Genomic DNA, 14,221 nt, shown 5'->3' with positions numbered 1-14,221 from the left:
AATATCCTCTGCTAGCTTCATGTAGACAAACATATGGGAAAGAAGCAATACATTTGAAGTAAACCATATGCATATCAACCAGTTTGGCTATTTTGATTGTGTGTTTTTTTGTTTTGTTTTGTTTTTGGATGGCCTTGACTGTATAGACTATTTGATAATACCATTCAAACATTCAAGTAGGATTGGCTGTAGACAATTGGCTGTAGTGTTGAAAATATGTTTTTCATAGATCTAGATAGAATGTTTCCACTCAGCTTCCTTTTGTCTTTGCCTTTTGTGCCTTTATTGTAAAAGGTTTAGCATTCCCATTGTATATTTCCTGAGAAAGGATGAAATCACAAGTATGAAATATTTAAAATTATTAGTTTTTACTAATATTCTTTTTTAATTATAAACCCAATGAAGTTAGATATTTCTTATAAGTAGAACTTTTTTATTGAAATTGATTTTTAAGAATAGTGATGTAAATTATCACCATTTTAGTTTGAACATATATGGAGAACACTCTAACAAAGAACATATAATGAAATTCATTAATAAAAATTATATCTCTTAAATATTTACAATAATAGCAAAAGAAAGTACAGATCGTCTATAATTAAGGCAACAAAAAAATGTAAATACATGCAAATAAATCTTCACTTGTGAAAGAGTGCCAAGTAATTCCTGAAGCATATGACATTTCTTCTTTGCCTCATATTTGTGGGAATTGTGTTAGAGATATTACATTTAAATTGAATTTTCAGTTAAGGGTGGCAAAATTCTTTAAGAATAAGTTGTTTTATTGCTTTTATCTAAATTACATATGAAGTAACCTTATACTAGAAAAGTACCTTCACCAGAAAAGGAAGATTAATCTTTGAATGACAGAAAGGAAAACCAATACTCTTTCAAGGATGAGAGAGTCTGCTAGCCAGAATCCAGGGAGACATTGAGATTTGGTGGGGGGTTGGGGGGGAGTCCTAAGAGGTCATTTTTCCATCAGGCTGAAAAATTAACAAAAAATTTGCTGTTGGTAATTTATATTCTCATCTTGAATATTCCCTGCCAAGTCACTTTTTACCCAGTTGGCAAAGTCAAACCTAGAAATTCATTCCCAATGGAAAGAGGTGTTTTGGTAAGTGTTTAACAACTGGTTCTCTCAGGGGGAAAAAGGATACATAACACACTTTTCAGCTAAATCTGCATTATTAACATTTTTCCATTACTTCCTTAGGTCTAGAAATCAACAAGACAGTAAATCAAGCCCTAATTTCTAGTGTCTATTGACTTGTGATGTATAAATGCTTATACTGACAATTTAATAATTAGTTCTGGTGAGCTCCAGCATACCCCTAACAGTAGGACACGCATTAATGGATAGGTTTTTCCCCCTGTCCCTTTGATATAAATGGAGTCAATCCAATTCACTTCAATATCAATCAGTGCTGGACACTGGAATACAAAGCTAAAAATGAATTAGTCCCTGCCTTCAGTGAGCTTACTAAAAGGAATACGTATTTAGTTCAGAGAGAACTAAATACAAAATATACACAAGATATATACACAAAGTTATGCAGAGGAGGGAGGTAAAGCACTGAAAAAAAATCAAGAATCAGCAAAAGATGTTTATAAGAGTTAACACTTGAGGTGAGCCTTAAAGGGAGACAAAGATTTAATGAGACAGAACATTCCGTGCATGGAGGACTGCCTGTGCACATGTATAAGGACAGTTTTATTAGACTTTATAGTGTGTAAATTGGAAGAGTGTATTATCAGCCTTGAAAGATAGACTCTAGCCAAACTGTTCAGAGATTTAAATGCCCATGAGTACAAACTCATAGAGCTGAGCAGGAGAGTAATATGATTAGGTCTTAGGTTTAGGAATATTAATTTGATAAAAGTCTCAAAGTTGGATATGGAGATGGGAAGACCAATTGGAAGACAATTATAGTATGAGTCTGAACAAAAGTTAATGAGGACCAGAAGTACCATAGTTGTGGTACAAGTGGAGAGAATTGAAAAGTTAGAGATGTTTAGGTAAAATGAGCAAACATTAGTGAATAATTGAATATGGGTAGTTAATGATAATGAAGACTTGAAAATGCAATCTTGGGTGACTAGGAGAATGGTGGTACCTTTGATAGAATAGAGCAATTTGAAGAAGGGTCAGAAAGGTCAAGAGTTTGAGGCAACTCAAAGGTATTAAGGTATCAGAAAGTATTTTTCACAGGTTAATCACAAGGCCAAGATTTGAAAGCAAGAGAAGTAGACCAGATGGAAAGATAGAAGGTAAAGATCAGAATAATTCAGAATAATGGAGTATGGACTTGGAACACTTATGAGTTACCAAGGCTTTGCTCAGTCTTTGATGTGTTTGAGACTGAGTGAAAGTACAGTTCATGAAAGTTGAGGAGGGAAATACTGGGAAACAAGAATATTTGAGGGGACATCAACATATAAATTGAAGTCTCCAAATGTAAGGGTTGGGGTGTGAGGGTAGGGAGAAAGATGATGAGTCAGCCATTGAACTCAGTCACTGTGGCTCCAAATAAAATTGTTCATAAGTAAAGTAGCCAAAAAAAAAAAAAAGAAAGGAAGGAAGGAAGAAAAAGAAAAAGAAAAAAATTAAGTAGCTACAGTCACAGTTTCTAAAGTGAACTAGTCATTGATTTATGGTGTTATCTATAAAGGTAACCACTTCTACTGGCTCTCACAAGCCAAGTTTAAATTTTGGTATGAGCACTTGCATCTTAGAAATTAGCAACTGCTATAAATTAGGGCTTGATTTATTGATGATCATCTAGATTTTACAAACTGATAGAGAAAAATATTAATAATTCAGGTTAAACTTCAATTTATGTCCTGTGTTATTTTTTTTTCCAGAGAGCTGGGAATTAAATACTTATAAGCAGGCCCCCTGAATCTACATAGCTGCTTTCAACCAAATGAACAAAAATCAGATGTGTGAAAGCTTCTAGATTTTATATCCTGGGATAATGTCTATATCTAGAAAAATTATCAAAATAGATACTTCACATATTTCAAACAAAATTCTTGGAATATATCATTTTCCCTTAGTGTCATAAGCTAGAATTAGGAGTTGTGGAAAGTATTATTCCTCTGAAGTATTTCCTTTATTATGAAAAGTGCTTTGGAAGTAGTATTCTAATTCATTTCCTTTTCTGAATTAAAAAAAAAATTAGGTCACATATCCTCTCTCACAGGGTTATGAGGATCAAAAGAGTTGATATTGGTAAAGGGCTCAGTACAGAGCCTGCAACTATATAAATGATTATTCCCTTCCCACTTCCTTCCCTTTCACAATAGGAATTTCAGCTTCACAAATCATTTGGTTTCATGGTCTGAATATTATGTATGTATATGTTAAAGGACATAATTTGTATCTTAAATATTGTATATACAAAGTATCATATATGTTATTATATCATACCATATACTAATATATTTAATGTTATATTACACAAGATAACATTAATATTAAATTATAATACAATCTTATTCTGTGCATATTGGGATAAGTATATTAATGTGTCAACATAAGAAAGATGAGGTACTGAAACTAATGAAAAAATTATTATGGCTTTACTTTGAAATAAAAAATGTTCATCATACCTCAATTATCTTTGCCTTACAGCTAAAAAAATGTTAGGTACTTTGAGGTATTCTTAAATTCCTGTGCTTCTACTATAGTACTTAAAAAAAAACCTAGTTCTTTTATATACAGTATTTTAAAACATATTCATACATATTAATATATGCTTCAAAAATAAGACTCTATTTGCAACATATTTAAAAAACAAATTACATTAAAATTACTGATTTCATGACTTAATACATTAAAAATTAAATACATAATTAAAGTTATCTTTACTCAAATGCTGAAAGTGACAGTATTAGGTTATTAATAGATTTATGAAGTAAAGTGTGCATATGCTTCAACATGTATTTTTTAAATTATAATTAATGTTAACATTCTCTATAAAAATGCTTAGGGCCTGACTTCTTTATTCGCCTTACAATCTTACTTATTAACTGACTCATTATTCAATTTTGACATACCACTGAATATAACTTCTGATGGGTCACACTAATATATTTGCATGGTTATATAAACGGAAACTGGAAGAAGAGAGAACAATATCTATAGTTCAAAAAGTATCTAAGCCATACTATAATATGTCAAGCATCTATGAGTTCCACAGTCTTGCCATACAGTTCTCCATTTGCCTTTGTCCCCACAATTACTTTGTACCTTAGTAGATGTTATTTGTGAGCTGCCACCACTCTCAAAAAAAAAATCAACTGGTAGCCTAAATTCTTGAAGTGAGTCTATGCTCTTGTGGCTAGGCTGATTGCTTGTTGTCCTTTATGCTTGAAGGAGACCAAAATGACATCACTATGTTGGAGTTAAAAAATGCCTAGGCTACTCTATAAATGGCATACATGACCCTAGGGATATACTAGAAGTCTTTCCAATATGTAAAAAAAAAAGGCATGTGCTTAGTTGTCATAGTTTTCAAGGGCCCAGAATATACTTCATAACACAATGAAACACCAGAGAAAGACTTTAGTGAAATTGTTTGTAATATAGTTGTCAAAAGCATCAGCAAGTCAAGTCAATAGGTATTTATTAAGTACCTACAATGAGGCAGGGAATTGTGCTAAGCACTAGGGATACAAAGAAAAGGGAGAAAAATCCCCGCCCTAAGGAGATTATGGTCTAACAGGGAGACAACATGAAAATAAGTATGTGCTAACAAGATATATACAGAATAAATCAGAGATGGTCATGAAGGAAAAGTATTAAGGAGGACTGGGAAAGGCTTCTTACATAAAATAGGACCTTAGCTGAGATTTGAAGAAAACCTAGCTGGTGGAAATAAGGAGAGAGAGGATTCCAGGTGTGGGAGAAAGCGAATGAAAATGTTCAGGTTCATGAAATGGAGTTTAGGAACAATGGGGAGGAAGCAAGTGTCAATGAATTGCAGAGTAAGTTGAGCATTATGTTTAAGAAAAATGGAAAGGGGGGGTAGCTAGGTGGCACAGTGGATAAAGCACTGGTCCTGGATTCAGGAGGAACTGAGTACAAATCTGGCCTCAAACACTTGACACTTACTAGCTGTGTGACACTGGGCAAGTCACTTAACCCTCACTGCCCTGAAAAAAAAAAAAAGGAAAGGTAGAAAGGGGACATGTTATATGAAGGGCTTGAAAAGACATAAAAAGAGGATTCTGTACTTCATCCTGGAGAAAATAAAAAGGCATGAGTATATGCCTATCTATTAATGCATTGTCACAATAAATGGCATTTTGTACCATATTTGCTTACTTTGGGGAATCTGCAAAGAGCTGGTGAATTGGGTGACATGTAAAATTTCTATCTAAGATCTTATTTAATAAACCTAGCTGAAGGGATTAGGATTTAGATCTGTGTGTGTGTGTGTGTGTGTGTGTGTGTGTGTATATATATATAAAACCAAATCCTTACAGTGCTATTGGAATCTCATTAGTTCGTATTCATATTCAGAGAAGGAAAACATTGAAACGTCTTTGCATATTACAGCTTTCCACAGCTCTTCTTTTTGATTTTCAAATCTTTTTTTTGCAATGTTTTGATTTCTTATTCAATTGCCTTAATAGCCTCTCTAACAGTTTGTTTGGTGTTTCCTTTAATTCATTCAGGTTCGTGTGTTCACATTTTCAGTTGGTCAGCATAATTATGACAGAGGACCAATACAGTGGATGGCCTGTGAAAACAAAGGTAACTGAATTTTTTTTTGAGTGTATATGATGTACAAATATATAATAGAATTGTTTATCTACATAGAAACCCTAGAGCATCTAGTCCAAACCTTCATTTCACAGATAAGGAAACTGAGGCCCAGAGAGATTTTTGACTTGTCCAATTTTACACAAGTATTGAGCCTCATAGTGGGGATTTATCCCAATCCCCTGACTCTGTAAGTAAAGGTTTTTTTGTTTGTTTTTTAACATTATTTGTGCTGCTTAGGAAGCCTTGTGAAATCTCTGGGCCTCTTCTAACATTGATGTTTTTAAGTAATTGAAGGAAATGCTAAATTTTAGTTAGACATTAGTGAAAATAAAAATTTCAACTTTTTCCAACTAAAGTCAGTGACACCCCCCCCCAACAAAAACCATCTGCCAACCGATCGTCATTCTATACCCTCCCACCCAAGTTAAGAAAGAACTCCTTTATCCTCTAGAGCCAATGTTCTTTCTATCCTATCACACTGTCTCATAATGTATTTCATAAGAAGCTACTTTCTACAATGGTATAGTGGAGGTTAGCAGAGTTCTATATACTCTAATTTTGGCAAGAATTCATAAGTTATGTCTACCTTGAACAGTAATTGAGATAAAAATAAGACCTCGAATATATATCTTTGGAGAAATCAACAGGTCTACAATAGCAGTTCAAGCAAAAATTAGGATAATTCAATTCCAAACCCTTCTCTTCTACTTGAAATATCAGCATGATTTTCACTTGTTTTACTGCAATTTTCTTGGTTCAGACCTGGTCTAAATTAAGATAACAGAACTACCATGCATTCAGTGAATTCTTAAGAAAAATTAATTTAATTGAACTGAAATGAGAATGCCAAACTGGTAAAAAAAAAAAAAATCCAGCAGTAGTATAATAGAAAGAGTTAAAAATTGTTGTGTTTAGACTAATATTGCTACTTTACGCTTTTCCCCTGACACCATGCGCTATAATTTTTTTCTTGAAAGTTACTGCTTTATCCATTCAAATGAAAGTTAAATGAAAGAAGCATGTAAATATGCAATATTTTTTTGTGACTCAGTAGGGACTGAAACTGTGATTTAAATGGTGTTTGGGAATTCCAGGGTAAGAAAACCCCTTCTACTAATGGAAGATGGAACTCTTTCTTCCCATGTATAATCTTAGAGAATTTTTGCACTCTCACAGGTTATGACTTGCCCAATGTCATTTAGCTAATATGCATCAGAGGTAGGATCTGAACCTATGATTTCTGGAAAAATGTGATGTGAATTTAGTTGGTAACTTTTTGGTTTAATATTTATTATCATAAACATGCTGCATTTACTATTCAGATTTAAGTAAATAATTACAGTAGACAGTCAATTTAAAATAACTACCAATCATATATAATGTTGTTTCTCTTATGGGACATTCATTTAGTTTCCTTACTGCTTTAAACATGTGTATGAAAATTCATTTTATATTTCTTTTAAAACATGTTAAGAGGTGTGACATAATGTCTGTTCTTTGCATTTTACCATCATTCTATTTTAGTAATCATTCATCACTTTTCAAATATTAGAAAATTTTAGTTTTCTGCTTTGTATTCTACAAACAAATTAGCCCATAAATACAAGAAATATATTTCCTTATTTTTGGTAATACAGTGTATCTCTTGTGTATTTCAGGTTATTATTATGAAATTCCTTCCATTGGAGCTATCAGGATCAATACTCAGGTAGGACTGTAATCTCAAACTGATTTACAGAACAGCAAGATGTTATTTCTATATAACAAATTTAAAAGGCATCAGAGAAAGAAAATAAATCAGAAAATGAAGTAGCAAAATTACCCTGATATAAAAAATACATTTAAAGTTACAATTTTTAAGTAATGATTTTTTTCTTTCAGTATTTGTTACCTATATTAAAACCCAAGTAAAACATGACTCAAATTTATTTTTATCTTTATAATAGATTACTACAGTAGACAAGAAATCCATTGAAATTTTACTGAAAGTTCAACTATATAATTTCAATCCAGTTTTTTTGCAGATTTACATTGTGACTTTGAATATCCAGTTGTGTATATAAGTAAAATATACACATGCATGATATGTGTTTATGTATAGATATACACAAACATAATAATGTGATAGAACAAGAAACATTAATAGCCAAATTATATGTAGATTCTAGATAGAGTCGAGGTCATAAGATAATAGATTTAGAGCCCTGTAAGTCTTTAAAGGCACTTGCACTTGAGTCCCACCCATTCATTTTAGGGATTTTTTTTTTTTGGTGGGGCAATGAGGGTTAAGTGACTTTCCCAGGGTCACACAGCTAGTAAGTGTCAAGTGTCTGAGGCTGGATTTGAACTCAGGTCCTCCTGAATCCAGGGCCTGTGCTTTATCTACTGAGCCACCTAGCTGCCCTAAAGAGAAACTATATATACACATGATTTTTTTTTTTTTTGTGGGTCAATGAGGGTTAAGTGACTTGCCCCAAGGTCACACAGCTAGTAAGTGTCAAGTGTCTGAGGTCGAATTTGAACTCAGGTGCTCCTGAATCCCGGGCCAGTGCTTTATCCACTGTGCCACCTAGCCGCCCCCATCCAACCCATTCATTTTATAACGTAGGAAACTGGGGCAAAGAAAAACTTAATAACTTGATCAGAATCACACAGGCACCAAATTTATGAGATAAAATTGAATCCAGGTCTTCCTGACTCCAAGACACTATGTCATGCTTTGGTGTCAGAATCATATAATTTTAGACACAGAAGAGATTTCAATTTCTATCTAGTCCAACCCAGATCCAAAAGAAATCCTTGTTATGACATATGTGACACTTGGCAAATAATCAGGTAGCCTCTTTTGAAAATCTCCAATGAGACAAAACTCACTCTGTAACAAGACAATTAGAATTTTGGAGAGAACTAATTCTTTTTTTTTTTCCTGATGATAATACTACTATTGTTTGCCCTTTGCAGCATACCATATAGCAACTCTCACATGCCCTAGAGGCAGGATAGAACACCTCAAGTACCTATTCTATTGGAGTAACCTATCTATATATCAGAGACATCTCATAAGGGGCTGGTTGTCTGTGAATTTCCCAGCTGTCTATGGTACACAGTGAAACATCTGGGGCAGCTCCTCTCATACACAGGGGTCCTAGAAAAGCTTCAGGTTTTTGGTATTCTCTGGGTCTATATCTCCTCACAATCATAATTCACAAACCTTCAGTTAATATTTGCTTTTCCAGGTAGCCAAGACCCAGTCAGTTTAACATAAAGGCTTTTAATGAAATAGCATAGTAAGGAGAACAGTTGACCATTTCCCTGCATAAACCAGTGGCATACCCTTCCATAAATACAGACTCCATCAAGGGGAAGAGTACATACACACAAGACAAATAGGCAGAGGGTCATGAACATCGGGAATATGTGTAACTCAAAAATACACATAGAGAAGCAGCTCATTCCTCCTGTGCTGCTAAGTTGTCAGTATTCTCTAGTGGTGCCACTGTATTGCTCCTACTGTGCTTGATGTCTGCTGGTCTCTGCCAGGTAGTACCCTGTTGCTCTAATAGCCACTGCTATATTTCATGGCCACTGGACATGTGGGAGTGGAGTGTCTCTCATATTCCAGCTCCTGGCTTCAAGTTCATAAATAGAGGGCCTTTTATTCTAAAGAGGAATGGGTTCTATGGGGTAGAGGAAAGCACTGGAATCAGAAAACCTGGGTTGAAATCCTTCCTCTGATATTTATTATTTTTGCCAATTTGGAAAAATCAATGAACCTTCCTGTGTTCCAGTTCCTCATCTATAAGATGAAGGTGTTGGACCGGAAGTCCCTTCTAATGCTAAATGTATGATCTTTCAGCTTAGAGACCACTTCTAAGCTTCAGCTTTTTGATGAGGAAATTAGATCCTTTGCTGGCTAATTATCAGATTAGAGAAAATGCTCAGCTGTTTTGCTCCCCATAAGGAGAGAAATTTATTTCCTCAGGTCTTCGTTGTGTGGACCATTTCTCTTCAAAATCAGAGTTTCAGTATCTTTTGGAACACAGACCCAATTACCTAACTAAATGGAGCCCACAGGCATTTGATCTGTCTTTTGAACTTTCTGTGTTTGGAGCTCGATTTTTGTCCATGGTTTTGGAATATTTAATTCAGAGCCAGAAACTTCAAAGATCCTTTAGTTCCTCAGACAAATGAAGAGGTAAGAAGGAGCAAGAAGATAACTTCTTAGGTATAAGGAGCCAGGTTAAGGAATCATCAAAACTTCATTCCAAATTCCCATATTTTTTCACTTATGGTTTTGAAACTGTAAAACTCCATTTAATTACAGAAGACTTAGCTCTAAATATCACTAGGTTTGAATGGGCATTGGGTATATCTGTGGTAGGATAAAGGATAGATAAAACTCATTTAATCCCAAGAAAATTCACCACCACCACACAATCATATTATAAACTAGTTTAAAGCAGAATGATTTTTTTGGGGGGGTGCAGGGCAATGAGGGTTAAGTGACTTGCCCAGGGTCACACAGCTAGTAAGTGTCAAGTGTCTCTGGCCAGATTGTAATTCGGGTCCTCCTGAATCCAGGGCTGGTGCTTTAGCCACTGCACCACCTAGCTGCCCCAAAGCAGAAATTTCAATGAAATACTGAGGACTTTCCTTCTTCAAATTAGAATGTCTGTTCTTGTCCCATGTGCCATGTATACGATTTCATTCATTCATCCCTACGTTATTAATATGAATTACACATGTGTTTATATGCACACACATGTATGAGTATATATTTATATATGCACATATTTTGTATGCGGCATATATTTGTATATATACATATGCACTGTTATATACACATACATGTGCATGTATGTGAACATGTGTATATGAGACAGATATGTGTATATATGATATATGGGTGTGTATTAGAGACACAGACCTAGTATCCACCAGACTTAAAGGACTACTAGATATTATTTCTATTTATTGAGGCATTATTTATCATTTATTCATGTTTATTGAGACAGCTAGGTGGCATAGTAGATAGAATGTTAGACTTGGAGTAAGGAAGATCTGAGTTAGAATCCTACTTTATACATTTACTAGCTGTGTGAAACTGAATAAATCATTTAACTTCAGCCTGTTTCCTGTTCATAAAAAGCGGGGGGTAACAATATCAACTACCTCACAGAGTTGATGTAAGGATCAAATGAGATAACATAAAAATAAAGCATGTGGCAAATCTTAAATTCCTATATAAATGCTAGCTGTTGTTACTAATATATAATTAAATAGCTTTTAGCTGTGGGTGTTTCATGAGAACATACTATACTAAGTGGCACAGTGGATATCTATCCATTGGCCCGGAAGTTGGAAGGACCTGAGTTCAAATTTGATCTCAGAAATTTTCTAGCTATGTGATCCTGGGCAAGTCACTTAGTCCCAATTGACTTAAAAACATGTGGGGCTATTTCCAGTCATCCTGATATATATCTTACCATTGGACCTAGATGACTCTGGAGGGGAGAGTGAGGTTGGTTAACTTTGCAGAGCCCTCCCTCACTTAAATCCAAATCACTGCAAGTCATAACAACTTGATGTCACTGTCCTCATTGAGAACAAAGGACAAACAACAAGTACACTAAATATAGAAATTAACCCCCGCAAAATTAGATGAATATTCTGTGTCTAAGCAAGTTGAGAAAAAAACACAAGAGAATAGTTGTTTTGATGTATGTTTGAAATAAAATAATATATCTCTGGGATTCATTTGAATTATATGTAAAATGAGGTGGTTAGAATAAATTAGGGGTTTTTAATCTGGGATCTGTGAATTTGGTAACTGTATTTCAATATGATTAATTTTTTTTTTTGTAATCCTTTGTATTTTCTTTTATACCTTTTAAAACATTATTCCAAGACAGAGTCTATAAGGCTTCAACAGTTGACTGAAAGGAACTATGACATGAAAAAGATCAGGAATTTCTGGACTAAATGAACTTTAAGGTCCAACTCCAATTTTGTAAAAATTCTAACTGTTGAGGTATGACAGATTTAGCTCTCACCATCGATATAATAAAAATACATTTTCAATCAATTTAGTGGTGAAATTGTCAAAAGACATCTCAAGACAGGGTGGCTACCCATGGATTTTCAGGAGGAAAATTTCCAAAGGGACATTATGATTGAGTGAGAGTTTACTTTAAAAGATAATGAGGTAAGAAAAAGCAGACAAACCAAAACCTCACATTTCTATAGCAAAATCCTGGATCAATTGTCTACTTATAACATATCATAAGAAGATAGAAGACCATGGGGTAATTTAAGTAATTATATATTATTTTTGCAAGAAATTTGACTACTTATACTATTGTTGCTTAAAAAAATTATAATCTACATTATTCCAGAATGAAAGCCTAGATTTTAAAAATAGCTTTGGATTGTTTAAAATGTAAATACTGAATACATTCGGTGCTGAAATAAAACAGCAGCTGCATTTGAGTCTACTGTGGAAATTTGGCTCAGTATTTCATTTATTTGTTGATATGTTTAAATGCAATTTGAATTTCAGCCAATCTCTGATATGAAAGCAGACTTGGGGTTGTTTTATTTATTTATTTTGAAAGTCAGCACTCCACCCTGTAAATCATATTTTTCAGTAGTTCCTTTTATGTGACAGACTACAAGAAAAATATGAAATTATCTTCTTTTTATGCTTGAAGAAAATACCCTGATTGTTACAGGATGAGAAATAGGGTGCAATATGTTGCATAAATAGAATTAGCTACATACAACTTACTCAAAGCATGGTAGAAATACCACTTTACATAGTTCATGGTTAGAATGAAGTGATCATTGAGATATTAATTTTCTTATTATTTCATCTAATTTTATTTCACATGGATTTTTTCCTTATTTATTATAGGTTTTGTTGTTGTTCTTATCCCTTGACAAGTGATTGACTTTTGTATTATTTGAATAGGAATATTTGGATGTCCTGGGAAGACCAATGGTTCTGGCAGGAGATAAAGCCAAGCAAGTCCAGTGGACCAATGTATACTTGGATGCACTGGTAAGAGCTTCTGTTGTTTATACAGAAATGAATGCCATGCCTCTGGCATACTAATGATCTTTACTTTTCTGTGGGCATTCCCCAGCCTCTGCTACCTCCCCATAAATATGACGTAGAACCTGCTGTTATATTTTTGTTTTGGGGCTTTGTTTTTTTTGCAGGGCAACAGGGGTTATGTGACTTGCCCAGGGTCACACAGGTAGTAAGTGTCAAGTGTCTGAGGCCGGATTTGAATTCAGGTCTTCCTGAATCCAGGACTGGTGCTTTATCCACTGTGCCACCTAGCTGCCCCTACTGTTATATTTTAAGGGGATATCAAAGGGGGAAATGATGTGGAAAAATCCACTCTTGCAACCACTTTCCAAAACTGCTTAGGCAAGACTTACCACAGATCCTGAAACTGCTTCCCATGACTGCTTAAGCAAGGCTCCTGAAACCACTTAGGTAAGTCTGGTAGGCTTACCCCAGACCCTGTCCCAAACTCTGGAAACTGCTTAGCCAAGTACAAACCCACTAATGCAAGCTATGCTAGAAAACCCCGTTAAGGGGTATAAATATGTAACACATCCTTGATTCACGGCCCAGATACTTTGAGAGACACTCTCCTCTGGGCTCGCACGTTAATCAAACTGCTCTTCCTTGTTCCTGAGTGCTTTTTGACTTTCTCTGCTGAATTTTTTCAGTAACACTATCTTTGCTTTGTAATCCTCAGTGTGCAGGGGTTTTTTTCTTTATTTAAAAAAAAATTTTTTTGGGGGGGGGTGAAGCAATTGGGGTTAAGCGACTTGCCCAGGGTCACACAGCTAGTAAGTGTCAAGTGTCTGAGGCTGGATTTGAACTCAGGTCCTCCTGAATCCAGGGCTGGTGCTTTATCCACTGTGCCACCTAGCTGCCCCCCTTTTCTTTATTTTTTAAAAAATATATCACAATTCTCAAGTTGACTAGAAGTTTTGGGGAAACTATGGTTATTTTACATGAACAATTATGAATTTTATGTTTGCATTTAGTTTTTATAACCACAAAACAGTAGTGACAAAAATTAACATGAAATAATCTTACTGTTTTGTCATTTGCACTCATTTAACAACTATTAAGCACCAATATGTTCGAAGCATTGAGCTTTATATATAATAATAAAACACAGGACTATATAAAACGATGACAAAGATTTAGTAACTTTAGGGCAGAATAGTATTTACAGTGTAAGAAAGATATGAAGTGCTAAGTAATTCTCCAGACTGAAGAGTTCATTATTACTTAGTATATAAGTATTTAATACACACTTGTTTATTAATTAAACCCAAATGTACATGCAAGGTAAAAATCTGTATTATGATCACATCTATTATTTATTAAGATTCAAAATGACTCTTATCTAGTTCACT

The 14,221-nt window shown here is 34.4% G+C and overlaps 1 protein-coding gene across 4 annotated transcripts in view; it reads left to right on the top strand.

Moving 5' to 3' along the window:
• The window catches only part of CACNA2D1 (calcium voltage-gated channel auxiliary subunit alpha2delta 1), a 720,406-nt gene that overhangs the window by 619,842 nt on the left and 86,343 nt on the right, over positions 1-14,221 (top strand). For all 4 annotated transcript variants that reach the window (XM_043965811.1, XM_043965813.1, XM_043965810.1 and 1 more), the window contains exons 13-15: positions 5,686-5,764; positions 7,435-7,484; positions 12,747-12,836. In XM_043965811.1, coding sequence (XP_043821746.1) covers positions 5,686-5,764; positions 7,435-7,484; positions 12,747-12,836 — 219 coding nt within the window. The remainder of the gene's footprint in view (positions 1-5,685; positions 5,765-7,434; positions 7,485-12,746; positions 12,837-14,221) is intronic.

The sequence above is a fragment of the Dromiciops gliroides genome, chromosome 5 (assembly GCF_019393635.1).
Source record: "Dromiciops gliroides isolate mDroGli1 chromosome 5, mDroGli1.pri, whole genome shotgun sequence".
NCBI classification, from domain to species: Eukaryota; Metazoa; Chordata; class Mammalia; order Microbiotheria; family Microbiotheriidae; genus Dromiciops; species Dromiciops gliroides.
Note: the sequence above shows the minus strand (reverse complement) of the source record. Positions and strands in the feature narration are given on the sequence as shown.